The 23,534-nt window shown below is 39.4% G+C and overlaps 1 protein-coding gene across 1 annotated transcript in view; it reads left to right on the top strand.

The window, feature by feature from the left end:
• LOC309548132 (uncharacterized protein) overlaps positions 1–23,534 on the top strand; it is a 707,228-nt gene that overhangs the window by 621,232 nt on the left and 62,462 nt on the right. Inside the window, exons 92-95 of the mRNA XM_082248097.1 lie at positions 10,893–11,049; positions 13,467–13,559; positions 19,443–19,644; positions 21,475–21,653. Coding sequence (XP_082104223.1) covers positions 10,893–11,049; positions 13,467–13,559; positions 19,443–19,644; positions 21,475–21,653 — 631 coding nt within the window. The remainder of the gene's footprint in view (positions 1–10,892; positions 11,050–13,466; positions 13,560–19,442; positions 19,645–21,474; positions 21,654–23,534) is intronic.

The raw sequence follows: 23,534 nt of genomic DNA, 5'->3' as shown, positions 1-23,534 counted from the left end.
AACGCGAGCACCCCCTGCCACTTTTGGATGTAACCCTGGATACAAAACGCTGCCAGAAACACAAGAAGTGTCAGACTCCACCGGCACAGCCAGGACCACGGCCCCCCGAGTGTACTTCCCTAACACCCCTACAGTGTTGCAGATGAACCATCACCATTTGCTGATCAACTATTTCCTCTGTGTGAGTTACTACATTGTTTTTATGTAATAAATAACCTTTTAATCTACACTGAGGTGGCGCTGCTTTTCTTCTCCTACCCCTTTTTGTCTGTTGCAGAGTCCCTCTAGCTCTGTATGAAGCCTGTAGCCACCTCCACCATCCAACTTCACTAACCCCAGGGATTGAACTATCCTGCATACCTCCTAAAAAGACTACCTACAGCCACAGTTGAAACTTTTTTCATAAGATCGAATGTACTTGACTCTTTCACTGGCGCAGGTCGAACGTTGTGTATATGTTTCTTAAGAGGTTAAGTGTTTTGCAATCTTTTTCTATTTTCCGGTAGGGATGATCGAACAGTTCGGGTCCACCATCGGTTCGGCCCGAAAATTGGGTATTCGAGGTTCGGCCGAATTTAGAACTTTTTGCCCAAAAAGTTCAGAATTCGGCAACCAGAACCGACCAAAATGCAATGCTTCAGGAAATGGGCTTTAAAAGCCCGTGATTGGACCAGAACCATTAGCAAAAGCCAATTGAGGGGGCAGGAGAATGCTAGGAATGTGATTGGAGTGACTAGGGGGTCCCTAGACCAATCATTAGTGAATAAGCCCCCCAGTATATAAGATAGCCCCCGCCATATTCCTAGCATTGTTATACTGGACATGGAAGAGAGTGGAAGCAGTTCTGTTAATTTTTCTTTAAAAGTGTCATTTAGCATTTATTAGTGTGAGGAAAGGGATATCTAGTGTAGTTAGAGTGCTCCTTTACACTTAAGTTAGCTTCAAAAATTTAGTTTCTGTAGGGAAAGTGTTAAGTGTAAGGGGACCGTAGTGTAGTGTAGGGTTAACTGACAGTGACTGCTATGGAAGGGTGACAAAACCCTTCCATAGCAGGGTGACCGCTATAGAGAAATGATAATTTCTCTGAGTTGCTTCGGGACAGGAATATGGCTTCTCACCAGCAAGCATTTTTCATGCTGCAGGGGTTGCCACTGCCAGTGCTTTTTTGAGGACATGTTTGATGTCAGACATGACATCTGAACATGTGTATAGGGGGTATATATACACATATATGTCTGTATATATACCCCTAGACATATATAGGTGTGATAGTAGCAGAAATATATGCTTGCGCTAATGAAATCATTTACAGTAATATATTTCTGCTACTATTACACCTATATATGGCTAGGTGTCTATATACATATAATTATGTGTGTATATATACCACTATACACAAGTTCAGATGTTTTGCCTGCCTCAAAAGAACCCAAAAAAATGCCAAAAAAAACGCTAGCGTCAAAAAAAAAATGCCCAGGTGTGTTTTTGCTGGCATTTTTTGGGGGGTTTTGGAGGCAGGCAAAACATCTGAACTTGTGTATAGTGGTGTATATACACACATACATATATTTATATACAAACCTAGACATATATAGGTGTGATAGTAGCAGAAATATATGCTTGCGCTAATGAAATCATTTACAGTAATATATTTCTGCTACACACATACATATATGTGTATATACACACATACATATATTTATATACACACCTAGACATATATAGGTGTGATAGTAGTAGAAATATATGCTTGCGCTAATGAAATCATTTACAGTAATATATTTCTGCTACTATCACACCTATATATGGCTAGGTGTCTATATACATATAATTATGTGTGTATATATACCACTATACACAAGTTCAGATGTTTTGCCTGCCTCAAAAGAACCCCAAAAAATGCCAAAAAGAACGCTAGCGTCAAAAAAAAAAAAAAAAAAAGCCCAGGTGTGTTTTTGCTGGCATTTTTTGGGGGTTTTTGGAGGCAGGCAAAACATCTGAACTTGTGCACAGTACCACTATACACAAGTTCAGATGTTTTTCCTGACTGCAAAGAACCCAAAAAAATGCCTTAAACCGGCAAGGTGTGAAAACCGAGAAGAGAAGCCAACCCCCTGAGCTGAAAGTGTTCTAATACAAACAATCCTTTTTTTTTATGGTTCTGTACATGCTACAGAGCTGAAACTTCACAGGTACACCTTTTAGACCCCCCAGATACGAAATCACACAAAAAAAGTTCTTAAAAATTGTCATTTTTGATAAAAAAGCCAATTATTGAAAAAAAAAAAAGTTATTTTTTGAATTTTACTTTGGATTTCAGATCTGGGGGGTCTAAAAAGTGTACATGTATAGTGGTACTGTGCACAAGATCTGATGTTTTGCCTGCCTCCAAAAACTCCCAAAAAATGCCATTTTTTTTTGACGCTAGCGTTTTTTTTGGCATTTTTTGGGGTTCTTTTGAGGCAGGCAAAACATCTGAACTTGTGTATAGTGGTATATATACACACATAATTATATGTATATAGACACCTAGCCATATATAGGTGTGATAGTAGCAGAAATATATTACTGTAAATGATTTCATTAGCGCAAGCATATATTTCTGCTACTATCACACCTATATATGTCTAGGTGTGTATATAAATATATGTATGTGTGTATATACACCACTATACACAAGTTCAGATGTTTTGCCTGCCTCAAAAGAACCCCAAAAAATGCCAAAAAAAACGCTAGCGTCAAAAAAAAAAATGCCCAGGTGTGTTTTTGCTGGCATTTTTTGGGGGTTTTTGGAGGCAGGCAAAACATCAGAACTTGTGCACAGTACCACTATACACAAGTTCAGATGTTTTTCCTGACTGCAAAGAACCCAAAAAAATGCCTGCTATTAAACCGGCAAGGTGTGAAAACCGAGAAGAGAAGCCAACCCCCTGAGCTGAAAGTGTTCTTATACAAACAATCTTTTTTTTTTATGGTTCTGGACATGCTACAGAGCTGAAACTTCACATGTACACTTTTTAGACCCCCCAGATACGAAATCCAAAAAATCTCTTTTTTTTAAATTTTTCAATAATTGGCTTTTTTATCAAAAATGAAAATTTTTAAGAACTTGTACCTGTGAAGTTTCAGCTCTGTAGCATGTCCAGAACCAGAAAAAAAAGATCATATAGGTGTAAAAGGAGGGTCCCACATCCCTGTTCTACTGAAAAATTATCTTTTTTTTTTTCATGGTTCTGGACATGCTACAGAGCTGAAACTTCACATGTACACTTTTTGGATACTAAATCCAAAGTCAAAATAAAAAAATCTCTCTCTTTTTTTTTTTCAATAATTGGCTTTTTTATCAAAAATGACAATTTTTAAGAACTTTTTTTTGTGTGATTAATAGTTAATGGGGCATGACCCAGAACCATAGGGACTTTTTAGGGCCATTTATTGGGTTTTAGGGCTTAAAAATTGTGTTTTTTGATTACCGAAGTTCGGGTCCCATTGATTTCAATGGGGTTCTGAAATCCGGGCCGAACTTTCGGGAAGTTCTGATGTTCTGGCCGAACCGAACTTTTCAAAAGTTCGATCATCCCTATTTTCCGGGTCCAGCGGGTTTCGTGATTGAAGATGGATTTACATTAAGGGACACTATTTTTCTTTCTTTTTAATAAAGGACTTGTCAAAAACTGTGTTCTGTGATTTTTACTTTATTACACTTTTTTGGTGAATGGGTACCGGAACTATGTACCCGATACCCATTCATATGGGGGGTGAATCTGGGGGCCCCCTTGTTAAAGGGGGCTTCCAGATTCCAATAAGCCCCCCCAACCACAGACCCCCACAACCACAGCCCAATGTTGTCAGGAAGAGGCCCTTGTCCTTATCAACATGGGCAAGCAGCCTGGTATGGTTCAGGAGGGGGGGCGCTCCCTCGTCCCCCCCCCTTTCTTGGCCTGCCAGGCTGTATGCTCAGATAAGGGTCTGGTGTTAGTTTTTTTGTGGGGGACCCCACGCCGTTTTTTTTTTAATTTTTGACATGGAGTTCCCCTTAAAATCTGTACCAGACCCAAAGGGCCTGATATGAATCTTGGGGGGGACACCACGCCATTTTTTTTATTTTGGAATGGAGTGCCCTTAAAATATATACCAGACCCAAAGTGCCTGGTATAGATTTTTGGGGGGGGGACCATCCCTAGTCTCCAAGACTTTTTTTTTGATTGGACTGAGGTTGTGGTATTTGTTCATAAAGGAGGAATCAGAAGAGCATAGTTCGAGGATTTCATCATATGTAACCTGAAAAAAGGAATCAAACTCCAGACAAGAGACCAGAGTCCACATTTGATCTATTCTAAAATGATGAAAACAATTTGGGAAAAAAATGCCGGCCAAGACCCAGAAACCTAATGCTTTAAAGGGGAATGGACACAGCACCAATATACAGTATACTCAGTCCAAACTAGTCCATGTGCAACAGAAGACATTGAGAGTAGAATGCCCCTGGTCATCGAGGTTCCAGCTCAGACTATAGCTCAGATGGCCCAAACCTCTGATTTTCAGAAGACAGCTGTGCAGGTGGTACAGACTCAAGCAGGGAGGCAGAAATCTCTTACTAATGTGCAATGGGCAGTGGTTACCTTAGCTCCAGGGGGGAAAGCATCAGGAGAGGCTGAATTAGACAATGCCAAGCTTACTTCTGAAAAGAAATGTTATGGCTGTGGAGAAGCTGGGCACTTCAGATCACAATGCCCAAGGGGAAGCGCTCCGACTGATGCTGCAGATGAAGTCCTAGAAATGTTATGAAAGCTGCCCAGGCAAAGGAGCCAACAAGTTGCCCACCTAAAACAGTTTGCTCCAAATTCAAAGATGTAAGGAAGCAACAGTGGAAGGCTAAAACCTCACAGAACACCCCCCCCCCCACTGTGTCCAGTGCTCAGCTTCTCAAGCACAATGTTCTCAAGCAGACAGTCACAGAAAAACAATGTACATCAATCTCCCAGACCTTCAGCAACTGCCTGAACTCATAAACTAGAGAGATAAAATAATTTTCACTAAATCCAGCTTGATTTAGACCAGATCAGGCGATAATCACTTTGTGTGTGGTCATCCCACAGGCATGCCCTGTTGAATGGCCTAGGGTGAAAATGCTATCAGCTCAGATCATTTCAACAAATTGCTAATATTTTCCCCAAGATGGGGATGGGGGCAGAGGTAAACCCCTACTCTCATCAATAGCTCCTCTGAATGGAATGCCAATGTTTATTGAGAGATCCTTCTTTCTTATTTATTTATTTTAGGTACTTATAAAGCGTTGTCAATTTATGCAGTGCTTTACATATATTTATTTTACATTCACATCAGTGCTTGCCCTCACGGAGCTTACAGTATAAGGTCCTCAACTCACCTTCATACATAGAGTATATTGGGGTCAATTTTTACAGATTTAGGCTTGTAGACACACAACTATTGAATACTGGAGGATATGTTCATGTTCGTAGACATTCATCAACATCTGCTTACACATTACATTGATGTGTAATCAAATCAATGAGAGTAGTAAACAAACGTCTTGGAAGTGTAATGATTTTTTTATAATAATCTAACCAGTGAGAGCAAAGAACAATGTACTAGAGCAGGGGTCCTCAAACTATGGCCCGCCAAGGTCATTTACCTGGCTCACTAGCTGGGGGTATGTCTGGATGTGAGCTCCGAACATCCTGACTTTTATCCTGCACCATCTGTGCCTCTGATCACCCAGTGAGCCTCTCTCCTTGCTCAGCTTGTCTCCCTCCATCTCTTGCTTTGATCCCAGTCACTATTTTCCGGCCAGTCAGCTCATCTGCGGTGTTAATCCAGCCACCGCCGGCTGCATAATTGTGGCCTGCTGCCTTCTTGGACTTCTCCTGTGCAATCCGAGCTGCATCAATCCCCCAGTGCACACTCATCAGCTTGGCGCTTCTTCATCCTGTCCCTGAGGCTGTCTGAAGCTGGTCGGCTGGCCTGCCCTACGGATCAAGCTGCTGCTTTCTCCGCCCTCGCGGCTGGCCGCCATCTTGGCTGCATCCTGTGTCTCTGTGCTTCACCCATCCCTCTGCTCCCACTCACTGGCTGGGTGACTAAATCTGCTCCTCTTTCCTCCTCTGCTGCAATGATGTGCACTGGTGAGGCTGTGCTGATGGGCACTGGTGAGGCTGCATTGATGGGCACTAATCAGGCTGCATTGATGTGCACTGGTGAGGCTGCATTGATGGGCTTTGGTGAGGCTGCATTGATGGGCTTTGGTGAGGCTGCATTGATGGGTACTGAAAAGACTGCACTGATGGGCACTGGTAATGCTGCGCTGATGGGCACTAATGAGGCTGCATTGATGTGCACTGATGAGGCTGCATTGATGGGAACTGTAGGGCTGCATTGATGGGCACTGGTGAGGCTGCACTGATGTGCACTGGTGATACTACATTGGTGGGCACTAATCAGGCTGCATTGATGTGCACTGGTGAGGCTGCATTGAAGGGCAGTGGTGAGGCTGCATTGATGGGCACTGATCAGGCTGCATTAATGGGCACTGGTGAGACTGCATTGATGGGCACTGATGAGGCTGCACTGATGGGCACTGGTGAGGCTGCAATGATGGGCACTGATCAGACTGCATTGATGGGCACTGATCAGGCTGCATTGACTAACTGATGCACACTAGCATCACTTGTTACGACTAGCAGTGACAAATATGGAACCTGGACATTAGCCATCTCATTAGCCGAATTGTCACTGGGTCTCTATATCTCCCGGATGGTCCTCTTCCGGGAACTGCGATGTGCCCCGTCCACTTCCGCCCTCCTCCCCCGCTCTGACCTATTGGCCGGGGTGGAGGCGGGGGGGGGGTTTGGTCGCGGCCGCGGCGCATCTGCGTCACATTCTTCCGTGCGGAGCACGGCGTCATACGTGGCATCGGCGTCCTCACACGTGACTCCATCAGAGTTCATTTAGAGGAGACCGCCTTGGGCAACACATGTCTGCCTGGTGAACTCCCATCATACTAAACAGCACTGTGACACTGAGAGCTGTCCTCACTCTGGCTTTGTGTAGGTCCCTTTGTTTTATACACTTACTTGTCTAGATTCACCCTTCTGAGCACGTATTTCCAGTCACACTATACAGCACTTTTGTCTATGGGATTTTTCTTCATAACAATCGGTGATAGTCACTTTACTTTTGTTACCTGTTTTTCCAGCACCCTTTTTTGGTGGTTTATGGGAGTTACTTGTCTATTTGATTTCACCTTTCTCATGAATGCTTCACTTATCCCTCTATCCGGATTGGCTGATGTACAGCCATACACAGTTTGTTTTTCTGGTATCTTGGTCTGGGCTCACTTACTTTACTAATATAAGTTTATGATCTCCTCATATATACTACCGGCTTGATATATATATTTATATATATATATATATATATATATATATATATATATATATATTTTTTTTTGTACAGCTTTATGCGACTACCAAGCTGAGCCCTTTAAGACCTTCTACTGATATCTCTATTACACATATGGACCTTGCGCTTTGACCCTGTGCGGGGACTATGCTCTTTCAGTTCCCACCTTGGACTTGTTTCCGGGCGATTTTATAACCTCACTGACAGTTAATACTCATGTGTAAGTTATATCTCTTACGCAATGATTACAAAATATATCCTTTCATTGGATGCTATATGATTTATGTATATGTGTTTTTTTAGATATTATGATCATGCCTGCTCCTGAGGAAGTGAAAAGTTATTTCACGAAACGCGTTGAGCTTATGAGGCAAAACAATTTATTTACAAGCTCCATCATGCATATACTTCTTCTTCATTCATCCTAATCATTATTATTTGGATAACTTCTTTCATTGTCCTTAATATTGTGTATGGTTTTATTCAATTTTATATATACATACCTTTTATGCTTGTTTACTGCTGTTATATTGTATTTGTACAATGATGTTAACTGCCATTTTTACATATTAATAAATATGTGATGTCAATTGATTATATACTTGTTTTGTGCTTACCAGCATGTGTTTATGAATTATTATTTACATCATCATCTGTAAACTGGCCACATCTCATACAAAGTCCCAAACATTTTCTGAACACTATGTGTTCTATATTCTAAGTTCACGGGCATTGTTGACTTACATCTTACATCTGAGGCTCTAGAGGCCAATTCATTGAGAGTCGAGAACCAGTGTCCCTCAGTAAAATTAACGATAAAGATATGGAACATAACTAGAGCATTATTTTAATATGTTGGCTATACAGAATACACTCCCTTATGGGACAACGAAAAACTTCCAGAGCTTTGGGTGGCTACAGTTTTTTCATAACTGGAAACAGAGAGTATAGCAAGACTGTTACATTTATATCGAGCAGAAGAATTGAAAACATTTCAGGTCTTGAAAGAGGAATTTGGGCTATTGAATAGCAATTTTTACCAATACTTACAATTAAGACATGCATTGACTATTCAATTTAAAGAGAGTAAGATGGAATGGATTGGAGTTCCCTTGTTAAAAATGGTGGTTGAGTCTACTTCATTGAAGGGGATGATATCGAAACTGTATAAAAATATCCATTTAAAAGTATTGGAAAAGGACTCTGAGTTTATTAGTAGGGGTAAATGGGAAGTGGATGTGGGTACAATAACAGATGCTCAGTGGCAAGATGTGGTTTACTCGACAGATTTATTGTCTTTATCAGTAGCTCAAAGACTTACACAGCTTTATAATATTCATAGAACATTCTATAGACCCAAAAGATTATCTCAATTTGGGTGACGGCCAGACGCATTATGCCCTAGATGTAGGGTTGCAAAAGGAGATTTGATTCATATGCTATGGAGGTGTCCCAAGTTGCATAGATACTGGGAAGGGGTATTGGATAAAATAAATATGGTATATAAATTAAACTTGCAGATGGACCCGTTATTATGTATACTGGGACATCTGGGGCGGGATGTGGGGCCAAAACCCAAACGGATTGCAGTGTTAAGTAGGGATGATCGAACGGTTCGGGTCGACCATCGGTTCGACCCGAACATTGGCTGTTCGAGGTTCGGCCAAATTTAGAACTTTTTGCTGAAAAAGGTCGAAATTCGGCAACCAGAACTGACCAAAATGCAATGGTACAGGAAATGGGCTTTTAAAGCCCGTGATTGGACCAGAACCATCAGTAAAAGCCAATTGAGGGGGCAGGAGAATGCTAGGAATGTGATTGGAGTGACCAGGGGGTCCATAGGTCAATCATTAGTGAATACGCCCCCCAGTATATAAGATAGCCCCCTCCAAATTCCTAGCATTGTTATACAGGGACATGGAAGAGAGTGGAAGCAGTTCTGTGACTTCTGTTACAAAGTGTCATTTAGCAATTTTTAGTGTGAGGAAAGGGATATCTAGTGTAGTTAGGGTGCTATTTTCCACTATAGCTAGCTTTAATTATTCAGTTTCTGTAGGGAAAGTGTTAAGTGTAAGGGGACCGTAGTGTAGTGTAGTGTAGGGTTAACTGACTATGACTGCTATGGCAGGGTGACAAAACCCTTCCATATCAGGGTGACCGCTATAGAGAAAAGATTGTTTCTCTTGTGTCACATTCAGTGCACTAATATGGCTTCTCACCTGTGAGCATTCTTTTTGCTGCAGGCGTTTATAGGGCTTTTTTGAGGACATGTTTGGAGTCAGGCATGACATCTGAACATGTGTATAGGGGTATATATACACACACATGTCTGTATATATACACCTGCACATATATAGGTGTGAAAGGAGCAGAACACTATACTTGCGCTAATTAAATAATTAACACCAATATGGCTCCGCTCCTATCACACCTATATATGTGTAAGTGTAAAATACATATAAGTGTGTGTGTATATATATACCCCTATACAGAAGTTCAGATGTTTTGCCTGCCTCCAAAGAAACCAAAATAATGCCCAAAAAAATGCCAGCGCCAAAAAAAAGCCCAGGTTTGTTCTTGCAGGCGTTTTTTTGGGCATTTTTTTGGGGGTCTTTGGAGGCAGGCAAAACATCCGAACTTCTGTATAGGGGTATATATACACACACACACTTATATGTATTTTACACTTACACATATATAGGTGTGATAGGAGCAGAGCCATATTAGTGTTAATTATTTAATTAGCGCAAGTATAGTGTTCTGCTCCTTTCACACCTATATATGTTCGATCATCCCTAGTGTTAAGATGTCTATACTAAGCTAGAAAGGGAATTTCGTCAAACTGGATAAAATCTAAACCCCCCTCATTACGGGAATGGCAGAGGAAAATAAATAATACAATAGTGAGAGAAAAAATATTTTAAAAGAGACGGGGTGATATAATTGGATCTTAAAAAAAATATGGAGAGTATGGATTGATGTTCTAGGACTGCTACCTGAGGTTAAAATGCATATTAAATCTGTGTTGTGGTTAATCTATTTCTGATTGGTGGGGGGTGGGGACGTGGGGGTGGGAAGAAATCCACAGTATTGTTAAATATGTTATTTTTTTTCTGTATTGTTTGGGAATTTTGTATATGGGTAAAGAACTAAGAAATTAAAATAAAGATGATTGAAAAAAAAAAAAATCACAGATCAAGTCTAGTTAAACGTAACTAGCTATACTGTGGTATATTATACTATTTTGTCGGAGCTGATGAAGATAGATCACTCCTACTGTTGTACATCCAAGGCTTATTTAATCTGAAGTTTCATCTCCTACAGATACCTCCAGAAAATGTTCAGAATGGAAATATACTGTACATAACTATAATTTTTGCTAGTCGAATAAAAATAATATATTTTGAGTTTATACAACTAAAATAGTTGAAATGTAGAAAAATGATTGCATACTGTGATTTTAATTTTAGTGCCACTGAATTTATGCACAACATATCAGCAATATATGAGACCATGCAAAGTTCTGTGCCGATGATCACAACTGAAAGTTGTAATACTGTAAAACAGCTTGCCTACTTGCGTACTGTCATTGAAGAGGTGTTAGAACAACTCCCTACATTGATACAGGTATGTGTTTAATACCAAAATCTTTTAGATATGCTCTTAAATTATGAAGATCATCATTTATCAATAAAACACATTGTGCACAAAATGTTGAATTATGCTACCTTTCACCATTGCTAATCAGATGCAGAATATAAACATGTTGTTCTATAAACAAATGCATTTATGTTGTGCTCCTTATAAAAGCTAGTCCTTAACCAAATTTATTAAATATTACTGTTTTTAAATAGCTTTGCTTATTTTTACTCATTAACTGAGAGACTATGGTGACATGTATAAAAATGTGAAGTGAGGTTAGTCCTTTTAACCTGTTCCCCTCCAAAATTTCTTTCATTTTTTGCAAAGTTCCGCATAATCTATTTCATTTTTGTTAAAAATTGTGTTTTTGACTATAAAATTACCTAAACCCCCAGAACATTAAACTTTCTCTGAAAGCAGAGGTCTTGAACTATCAAAATGTAGTAGTTGCAATTTTGTTTATGTTGTACATATTTGTGTTTATCAAATCTATAATTTTAGGAAAAAATATACTATGCAGTACTTAACCCCGGAGGGGCCATTGGAAAGAAACTGAGTCTCCCTTGCCTGTTCAGAGGCTGCTTGTCCAATTTTCAGTCCTAGAAGCACACCAACAAATTTAGGCTCAGTCTAGGGGTCTTTTGCGATCTTGAGAAAAATGCAGGGAGAAGATTTAAGGGGGCATGATACCCAAAGGCACTTACAGATCTTGGAGGAAAGCTTCCTAAATATAAGTTATCCCACCAGTATTAGGCCCTTTAATAGCAGCCTCAGAAATAAAACTAAAGAAAGAGGGTACAGCCAGTATATCTAAGATCCTATTAGAGCAGTCACAGTCAACAGCAACGTCTAGCTTCTCATCTTCAAGAAGTTTTTTGACACCTGGACCTGGAGCTCCAGGTGAAAGGCACCCCCCCCCCCCCTCTGAGCCAAGCTTGCCTGTTTACTTCAGGTAAGTGTTCAACTCTCTGAAAAACACACACACACAACCTCTCCCAGGGTAGAAGCCCCAGAGGAAAGAAAAAGACTGATCAGATCCTCCCAAACATTTACCTTTTCCCCTGCCACACCTTTTGGGTCAGCCTACTAGGGATTGACTAAGGTCAGATAACTATTCATAATCCAATGACTGATCCTGTCATACTATTGCTGAAACATTCTTCAAGCAGCAGGCAGGAACCATCAACCACCGGCTTAGGGAAAACCTGAACAGACCTGAAAAATGAATTGCAGTTCAACTGGATACAGCTGAGCCATACGCTAAATTTAGCCAGCCCAGGGGAGAAACGATACAACTAAAATGAATTGTATTGCACACAAACACAATTTAATCCCCAGTTTTTGCATACAATAAAAAATGAGTAGAAATAGAGTAAATAGATACAAAATGTGTAAAGCCTTAAAACTATGTGCACCTGCAAAATTGATGAAAAATGATGGTACACTAAATTATCATTAGGCAATGCTTAAAATGCCTTTACAGCTCATCATTTTAGAGTAACTCATTAAAAATGGTCCTAGAATTATTGCACACACACGTTTGCAGGTGTGAGTAGGATGACGGGGTTACTCAAATTTTTTTTAAATTATATTTTATTTTAAAGCCCCTATGTGATGGCATTGAGCAGATGACAGGTCCTCTTTATGGAGACATCAGGGGTCTTTTAGACCCCCGGTGTCTTTCTTGTCCTCCACTGCAGCTACCGAAACACAGATCATGCTTAATTAGCTGCATTTCTGTCTGTAACACTGTGAGCCCCCGTTCACACTGGGGCGACCTGTCAGGCGACCTGGTCGCCTGACAGGTCGCCGTAGGTCGCCTTCCATAGAGAAGCTGCGGACCCGTTCTAATAGGAGCGACACAAGTCGCTCCGACTTAGAAAAAGGGTCCGGAGCTTCTTTGGGGCGACCCGGAGCGACCTGCATAGACTTCAATGTTATGAAGTCCGTGCCGGCCGCTCCGAGGTCGCGGTGCGAGCAGCGCGCCGCGACCTATGAGGTCGCCCGGCAAAGTAGCGTCACCCCAGTGTGAACGGGGGCTAAAAGTGAGCCAGTGGCTACACAGCTGCCCAGAATCCTTTGACATGACAGCCAGGAGCTGGCTAATGAAATTTAACACAAGCACATGGCTTCTTCTGCAGCCACGAACTTGTGTTACACCTTTTACTCTCTGGGTGTTCTTAGTACATCCAAAGTGATGAAGAAGTTAAACATCTAATTATGGATACAAACTTGTATTTTTTTATTTTTAGAATACACAATTGAATACTTACTTTACTTAACTTCACACTCTTGTTAATCAGGCTATAAAAATAAAAATATTTATAAAAATTATTATTCAGTCCCTTGGTATTCTACAAGTTGAACTGTTTTACTTAGTTTTACTCTTGTTTTTGCTGCAGGTCGATGATCTTAATAAGTCACTGCAAGATACCTATTCCATTAAAAATGAGACTGCACCAGAACAGCAAACTAGTACATACATTCTCCTACAGGTATAAACTATCATTTAATTATTTAGACAGTTTTTACTTTTGTAACCCTAAACAATGTTGTAATAATTCACTTCATGTAATGGTCTTATGAAAAGTGTATCTAAGCCCAAAACTCAAAACATTATATATGGCAGTTTACCAGTCCTTAGATGTAGTGGCTGCATTCGTTTTTCTTTTTTCCAGGCTTTTTTATTTATAGGATTAGTAGTATTCAGCAGAAGGGTAAGGATGTTTGTGTTTTCTTTTCAGGAAGTAACAAAGATGCTGCATTTATGGAAAGACCAACGTCTTTTTTTTGTACTTGCTAAATACTCTATGTTTTTAGCTTGAAAAAAGAAAATTAATGCAGTCACCACATCTAAAGATTAGTAATTTGCAATATATTACATTTTTGCTTTTGTGTTTAGATATGCTGTAACCTTTTGGCATCCTTATGTGGTAAACCAGACTTTGATATAAAATCTAACCGTTTTGAAAATGTACTCCCTACTTTTATCTGTTCTTGCACATGATGGAGGATTTTAAGCAACATGTGTTCACTGTAACAATGAGTAAGAATTACTCTTTTAGAAAATGAACTGCTATGTATCTATCACAAAAAAGAGGGTGAAATAATCCCATGGTGTTATCATGAATATAAACTGTAATGAGCTATCAGATGTGTTTTAATTCAAATATATAAAAAGGACCACAATTTAGATGACGCGGTCAACCTCTAGGAAATCTAGCAATTATTATTGTTAATATTTAGAGTGTAAAAACTTTATCGCAGTCCCTGGTGTTTCTTATGACATTGAGAAGATTTTCTTTCCTTATAAGGGCTGAAGAGAACATCCATATCAACCTTTGTCATATTTTATCATCAGAATAGAGTTAGAGCTGACACTGCTGAATTAGCTTGTGGCAGTCATGATAATATAAAGCCTTCTGCACCTGCTTCTCTTGGCACTTTTCTTTGTGGACTCTTCCCGCTTATGGGCTATTAATCACTGGCAACAGGGGAAGTTGCAGAGCAATGCACTTTAGATTGCAGGCATAATAGAAAGAATATAGCTCACGGAATGTCTTTATTGTGATGTTCAGCTTGAAATGACCATAGTGGTATTTATGGTTAACCACTTAATTGGGAACTATTCCCACAATTTTACATGAACGCATGTCTAGGAAATTGCAGTCTTTTTCTGCCTTTCGTTTATGAGCAATAAAGTCACCTTTCAAAACAAGGGGAAACTAGCATGTTGCAATATTCTATAATTTTCAACTTATGAATCATACAGAGAAATTAGCTATGTGCAAATCATTAAAATTTATTGGAAAAACTCTTTAACCTGCTTTGTTCCGCTCAAAAGGAAGTTAACAATCCTTTCCTAGGACATGTGTACAGAAATAAATCAGGAAAATTGTAAAGATATTGGCTGCTTAGCAGTTGTCATAATTTAGAATAATCTTACATTCTCTGGCAAAATGTATAAATCACAGAGATGTAGCTGATTAAAACAAGGTAAAGACCCAACTGATTTAAATGAGCCACAGGACCTTTGTATCCTGGGTAACTGAGAAAATGGGTCCTTCTAGCCAAGCAAGAGTTTTTAGCTACAAATAACAGTGTGTAAACATATTTTCTATTAAGCATTTGCCACTAGAAAATTACAATCTTGTGTAGTTAAAGTTGAATTTCAGACAAACAGATAAATACATTATTGAAATACACCCATAAGAACTGGTTTACCTGCCAAAGGATTTGTGTTTCTGCCCCTCTGATCCCAAGGTCATCATAGCTCTGACAACAGAGCAAAGTGGGTTACCTGACATTTTTCTATTGCAATTAAGCAATACAGCCAGGTCACTTCTGCCTACTATTTTGGTAGCCTAAACCAGCTTCTTTTTCTTTTTCAAAACAGAGTTCGGATAACAGTTGAAGCCAATACCAGCTGATTCTATATCCTATTAAGCCCTGCTTAAGGAGACAATGTTTGGTCCCCCATAATGTGTCAGCTATTGCACCCATTATGTATTTAAAATAAAACCACATTTTGGACTCTAATCTTCAAATAAAGCATTACTTTCTGACCCAGATGTCCATTGGGATGCTATCAATATAGTTTCCATAAATTACCAAAAGTACAAAAGCATTATTGACCTAAGGCTCAAGTGCCACCGATTCACTATTTCAGGCATACAGACTGACAGTAAAACCCATTCACATTAGGCTAATTTGACATGTCAAATCGCATGCCAAATTGGAGCCCATTGCCCGCAGCTTTGCAGTGCAGCACTGATTTCCAAAAGTAGCTTCTGCACTACTTTTGGCTACTTCAGACGCTATTTTAATAGACATCTGTCCTGGAACTCACACAGATGTCTGTCAAATAGCCATCAAACTCGCACTGACATGCAGGTTTGAAATCGTGCAAGTTCAGTTGAGCTCTTAGGATTTCAAACCAGCCATTAGTGTGAACAAGGGCTAAAGGCTCAACAGTAGGCTGATGGGGTCATTCCTTTGTTTTCATGTCCTGTTAGCATTCTCTTGATAATTGCATTCAGCACACCTGATTTGTAAATAGAACACACTGGATCTGGCTGGTTTCTTCCAATCTCTGAGATCTTTTCATTCAGAGAGAGAGAAGCCAGCCATATTCTGTGTACAAGTAGCACATATACACTTACTAGGCACATTTAACCCCTTGATTGCCATCCACAGTAACCCTTTGATTGCCCTGTCACCCAGCCAGTGTAATTTGTACATTTACAGTTTACAGTATTATCATTGATCACTGTATTAGTGTCACAAGTGACATCAGTGTCAGTTAGTGTCCCTACCAGCCAGTAACAGTTAGTGCCGGATTGCCTTACACGCCATAGCAGTCACACTATAAGTCACTGATCATTGCCATTACTAGAATAGTGCCTGTACGGATCAGTATCTTGATCACAATGAGAACGATACTAGTGTCCCCAATAGTATAGTGTCCCCAAAAATGCAGTTTTTTTTTTACCAAAGACATGTACCAGAATACATTTTGACCTAACTTAATGAAGACATTTGATTTAATAGGATATGTTTTATAACAGAAATTTTTTTTTTTTTAATCTTTGGTCTTTTTTCATTTATATAACAAATAAGCGATCAAATACCATCAAAAGAAAAATCTATTTGTTTGAAAAAAAATATAAAATTTAATTTAGGTATAGTTTTGCATGACCGAGCAATTGCCAGCTAAAGTAACACATGCCAATCTTAGTACAGCGTTTTTCCCGCTGAGCTATTGTGTTCTGATAGGGGGACTGCCCCCCCCCCCCCCCCACACACCGGAACGCACCATTCAGCACATGCAGCCATTGGCTGAGAGTACTGATTGGATGCTGATTGGCAGATGTTTTTTCTGGCATGCTCCTTTGACAGAAGCCGGACAGGCTGCCAAACACACACTGGCTGAATGTCGGCTGATTTCTTTTGAACCGGCCGATACTAGCCCATATTCGTCCCATGTGTACCAGGCGTTAGGGCTTGTTTATTCATGTGTCAATTATGAAGAATGAATCAATGCTCATAAATGAGCCTATAGAATTAATGATGTGTTTATGACATGTTTTTGTTGTGTTTATGAAGCTTTGAAAACGTGGGGAAAAAATTGTGGGAAGTGTTTAAAGGGGAAGTGATGTAGAGGAAATTATCTACTTTGAGGCAAGGTTAGGTTGTGGTGTGATAGCAGACATTTTTGTTAATTCTCTGCAAGATGGATTGGTATATTTTGATCTCATTGACACTTGGCTTGGTCCAGCTTAACTTTGCTGACACAAAAAGCTTTACCACTGGCAATAGTGCTCAATGCCTCTGCTCCTGCCTGGCACTTTCAGTATTGCTGCCTGGTTGATGTTTTTGCCTGCACATGGAAGTAAACAGTTTTACCACATGGCTTTTCTATACAAACAGGAAGTGGCTGGAACTGCCTTGTCCTAGTTCTCTATTATTTCCCAGTGCATTCTGGGGTACAGGAATCTCAGCTGCCTCCCCTCCAATGCCCAGCTAACACTTTATAAATGCTTCACTAACATGCCATAAATGCACTAGGTGCTGTTACAATGCTGTTACAGAGCATTAATATTGAAATCAATAGAGGCGGCTGACAAGCATTGATGCCTCATGAAAGCAATATGTTGCTTAATTTGTGGTAGAAATAGTTTTGGTGCCTCAAACCAAAGAAAAGTTTAATTTGTAACATGACACAACAAAATGCTACCACTCATGTGTGAACAGCACTGTATAGTGCCATTGTTTTATTCATGGCAAGCATTGAAGGGTGTTATGAGGCATTAAAGATGCTGAATAAATACTGCATAAACACAGGGTACTGACACAAGTGTGAACGAGCTCTAAGTGGAAGAAGTAATACAAGGAGCCAAAAAGTTGATATGCTGACAGGAAGCATGCTGGTAGAAAGATAAAGTAGAGTCAAGTAAAGTAGAGTGCAGCAGCTGCTGATTACATTGTATGGTGCCATAGTAATATTCAATTCAAGCATTGAAGGGTGTTATGAAGCTTTAAAAATGCTGAATAAATGCTGCATAAACACAGGGTATTGACACAAATGTGAACGAACCCTAAGAGGAAGAAGTAGTACAAGGAGCCAACAAGTTGCTGATAAGAAGCATGCTGATAGAAAGAGAAAGTAGAGTAGAATAAAGTAGAGTGCAGCAGCCACTGATTATGTTGTCACAGTTGTTATAATTTCCATCCAAAAAGTGGTTTTCCACCAAATTAGACAAAGATCTGGAGATTTTTATAATCTTTTGAGATTTTCTAAGCCTTAAAAAAGGAGGAATTTTGTTGCCCCAAAACACATTGGGGGAATTCAATAAAGCAGCTGTGCCACTTTTTTTGGTGTCATTCTCTCTTGTTAATGTATTGTGCCAATATCATGAAACATTTGCGACACTTATGTTTCTGACAGCGACTTGTGCACCAAATTTAGATAGATTGAAAATGTGCCACTTTTACATTGTGTCACATTTAATGCATCGTTTTTACTCTGTGTCACATTGAATTCGCCAATTGTAACAGTGGAGGTAATTAACACCAACTCTCTTTTGGCATACAGAGAGAAAAACTGGCTTAGACAGATTTTGTGAAAGTTTCTGTCGTGCATTCTAAAAGTGGTGCAGCATGAACCAAATTGAAGAACAAGTTCTAGACAGGTGCATAAATCTGGCGCACCAGTTTTAGAATGCATAAGACACTTTTTCTAAATCTGTCTGCGCCAGTCTTCCGGGGATTGTAGGTTTTTATGCAATGGTATTATAAACTATTAAAACACTTTTAACTTTTGGGCCTCACCTGGAGCACCAAAGAAAAAAAAAAAACAAAAAAAAAAAAAAAACACTTTTCACTTTTTCACTTTTTGGTTTGGTGCTTATGTGTATATTTTGAGTTGCTTATGGGTACTGATTGAGGAGGCTCATGTGTTTGAGAGCTTGTTTAAAAGTGTCCCTGCATTTGTACCATTGAATACGCATTAAAATCCCAGCACCTTTTAAATAGAGTTTTTTTTTTTTTTTTAGAGAGGTGAGCTGATTACTGTGCTGCCTCTCCTTTTACTGATTGGGGTTATTATTGATTGGGATGGTTCCAGAAGAAATTAGGCTTGGAGGAAGTCCGTTGAATGTCTCTGCTCATCAGACTTGAACATTTAGCAACAGAAAAAGAGACCTGAATAATACAGCAAAAGCTGGTTTGGTTTTTTTATCTTTTACCTTATCTTTATTTTTATCTTTTTTTTGTCTGCAGCTCTATTTTAATATATAAATAATTGTATGATCTATGATTTGTTAATGCATAATTAACAATTTTTTATTAACCAGTCATGATTTATTATTTTGTTACAGGAGTGCAACTGTTTGAACAATTCCCTTAAACAAATCAAACACAACATTTCTTCATTGTCAAGGTGTTTGCTGGGTGGACTGACAGCAATTCCCGAAAATCTGAGAGACGTTGCAGATTCCTTACAGAGAGCAGAGGTCCCAAAATCTTGGCTTACTTCACACAGCTGCCAGACATCTCATAATATCAGCACTTGGCTGGAAGGCAAGTCATGTAACATATAGGTTCATTAACTAGTTATTCTTATTTCATACATAAATTTCCAATTTACTGTACAGCATGCCAGGTACCCACCATCATTTTACTGCAGTGAGCTGCTGCTAATGATGTGACTCCTGACAGCAAGATGTATGACATGATTATTGGCTGAATGGATGGAGCAGTAATCATTTTCACAGTCGACAGAAAAGGGATTTCTCTTATTGTGTTACCTTCAACATGTTAGCTGAAGACAGGCCATGTAGTTAATTTTGGCAACCACTAGTACACACACAGATAAAACAAAAAAAAAAAACAATGTCTGAAAAAAAATTACATTAACCACAAATAATACAGTTTAATAGGTGATATGTAGTTGTTAATGAGGAATATGAACACGATGCAGCGACAGGTAGCTTATCACAGACTTTCAAATTTGGTCAGGCAGCTTTGTAAATTCTGACCAAATAGGTCATCCCTTACCTACGTGGCTTCATAGTGACATAGCACGTCTTCCACTTTTTATCATGATTCATTTATCAAGCTAAATATCAGACAATAGGCTTTGTTCTATGAGTATTTGCATTTAAGACCCTGTGTAGTTTGGGGAGAAAGCTAGGAATGAACCAGTTAACATGGTGTCTGTCATGAATTTGTAGATTTTTTTTTTTAAGCTTCTTATTATTTTTACAACTCACATGCTTGGGAAAATGTTGCAGGCTGAAACAATGTATATTTTCTTTGGCTTTTGTACAGTACAGGTGTCTCTTGGCCCAAATATGTATATTGCCTTATCGTTACATTTCCAGCAGACACAAAATAGTAAATAATTTATATTTTATCACATAAATATTACATGTATTTATTTAATTTAAGATTCATTAAACTGTGTGGCAGCATTGATCTTTAGTCCTTGGGGAGGCAAAGCAATAAAAACCTATGATGGCATATAATTAAAATTCAGTCATGGGTGTCACTATTAACCGGTCACAAGCGTTCTTAAATTTGTTAACTACTACATTTAAATTGTTTTGTTATTTAATGTAGCTTATGCATAAAATTAGAACACGGTTTATACAACATGGTGCTTGCAGTAATTTATCTACACTGACTAATCTTATCACAAAGTGCCATTTTAGTTTTTTCTGTTCTACAGCTGAATATGGAAAGCAGACATAACATAGCTTCAGTCACTAACATGTTACTCTAATAGGCAATGTTGTCTTTGATATGAGAAGGGGACCGAACCATCTGTGCTAAGTTACTGCTGCAAATTTTTTAGATTAGCAAAGCAGCAGAAGCTACAGATTTTAAAAACGAGGCCAAGAACACATTATAATAAGCTGGAAGAAATTATTTTCTTTTAGCAGTTTAGTCACCACTTCAATCCAGGTAAGAATGTGATGTCTTTTATATCAATGTTATCAATCCTGTCAAGTTTGGTCCATTTTTTCAGATATGGACAACAATTCAAACAAACAGATGGGCCATCTAAATGTCAAACTGTTAGCTTGGCTCAGTATCCTGCTACATAAGAAATGCTGAATTCCTGTGCCAAAAAGTCAACAAAGCTGCTGTGCATTGAGGTTACTTAGCCTCTCACCTATTTGAGCATGTTGCTAAAGTTGGCTGAAAATAGCACTCAGTAAGAATGTCTCGCTGTGAACACTGAATGGTAAAAAAGCTGTCCGGTGTCCATTTTAACATCTTCTTGTCGCTGCCTGAGAGCTTAATGTACCAATAAATCTTTCTTGTGTTGTAACTGCAGCACATAAAGTTATATTGTTGTGACTCCATAACATTTGGCAATTACTTTGTCTATTTTACTTCTTCTAGGTCTGCAAAAGAAACATAAACAGCTCAAGCAGTGGGTGAGGAAAGGTCTAATACCGTTTGCCAAGAGTGAAAAGGAAGCTTTGACTTCCATAAGTGCTGGAGTTCTGGATAACCCAGAGGGCTTGTTGTTGGCACTGAGAACTGAGTTTGCAGTTCGTCATGGATATTTACTGCATGAGGTATGCTTTCAAACCTCTTTTGGTAACTATAGTGGTTATACAGTATCTCACAAAAGTGAGTACACCCCTCACATTTTTGTAAATATTTTATTATATCTTTTCGTGTGACAACACTGAAGAAATTACACTTTGCTACAATATAAACTAGTGAGTGTACAGTTTGTTTAACAGTGTAAATTTGCTGTCCCCTCAAAACAACTCAACACACAGCCATTATTGTCTATATCGCTGGCAATAAAAGTGAGTACACCCCTAAGTGAAAATGTCCAAATTGGGCCCAATTAGCCATTTTCCCTCCTTGGAGTCATGTTACTCATTAGTGTTACAAGGTCTCAGATGTGAATGGGGAGCAGGTGTGTTAAATTTGGTGTTATCGTTCTAATTTTCTGATACTGGTCACTGAAAGTTCAACATGGCACCTCATGGCAAAGAACTCTCTAAAGGATCTGAAAAAAAGAATTGTTGCTCTACATAAAGATGGCCTCCTGGGCTATAAGAAGAATACCCTGAAACTGAGCCTCAGCACAGTTGCCAAGACCATACAGCGGTTAAACAGGACACGTTCCACTCAGAATAGGCCTCACCATGGTCGACCAAAGCAGATGAGTGCATGTGCTCAGCATCATATCCAGAGGTTTCCTTTGGGAAATAGACGTATGAGTGCTGCCAGCATTGCTGCAGAGTTTGAAGGGGTGGGGGGTCAGCCTGTCAGTGCTCAGACCATACGCCTCACACTGCATCAAATTGGTCTGCATTGCTGTCGTCCCAGAAGGAAGCCTCTTCTAAAGATGATGCACAAAAAAAGCCTGCAAATAGTTTGCTGAAGATAAGCAGACTAAGGACATGGATTACTGGAACTGTGTCCTGTGGTTTGATGACACCAAGATAAACATATTTGGTTTAGATGGTGTCAAGCGTGTGTGGAGGCAACCAGGTGAGGAGTACAAAGGCAAGTGTGTCTTGTCTACAGTCAAGCATGGCGGTGGGAGTGTAATGGTCTGGGGCTGCTGCCGGCACTGGGGAGCTACAGTTCATTGAGCCAACATGTATTGTAACATACTGAAACAGAGCATGACCCCCCTACATTTGGAGACTGGGCCCCAGGGCAGTATTCCAACATGATAATGATCCAAAACACACCTCCAAGATGACCACTGCCTTGCTAAAGAAGCTGAGGGTAAAGATGATGGACTGGCCAAACATGTCTCCAGACCTAAACCCTATTGAGCATCTGTGGGGCATCCTCAAATGGAAGGTGGAGGAGCGCAAGGTCTCTAACATCCACTAGCTCCGTGATGTTGTCATGGAGGAGTCGAAGAGGACTCCAGTGGCAACATGTAAGCTCTGGTGAACTCCATGCCCAAGAGGGTTAAGGCAGTGCTGGAAAATAATGGTGGCCACACAAAATATTGACACTTTGGCCCCATTTGGACATTTTGACTTAGGGGTGTACTCACTTTTGTTGCCAGCAGTTTAGACATTAATGGCTGTTATACAGGCTGTTATACATGCTGTACACTCACTACTTTACATTTTAGTAAAGTGTAATTTCTTCAGTGTTGCCACATGAAAAGGTATAATAACATACTTACAAAAATGTGAGGGGTGTACTCACTTTTGTGAGATACTGTACAAATAAGGCAGCGAATGATATAATGCTGCTGCATTACTTCTTTTTTTGTAGTTCACAGTGTTAATTAAGTAAACATTTTCTATATAAACATAAAAACAGTTTTGCATGGTGCATGCACTGAAAATCAAGATAGTATTGCCATATTGTACATTTCTGTTCCTTTTATACCAAGTTAAAAAAAAAAGCCCATCATAGTAAAGGCCTGTTCACACTTCAGAAAATCAGTCCAGATGCCTTTCTGCATGCGC

The sequence above is a fragment of the Pelophylax lessonae genome (assembly GCF_965119305.1).
Source record: "Pelophylax lessonae genome assembly, chromosome: 2".
NCBI lineage: Eukaryota > Metazoa > Chordata > Amphibia > Anura > Ranidae > Pelophylax > Pelophylax lessonae.
This window is presented reverse-complemented; position numbering and strand designations above follow the sequence as displayed.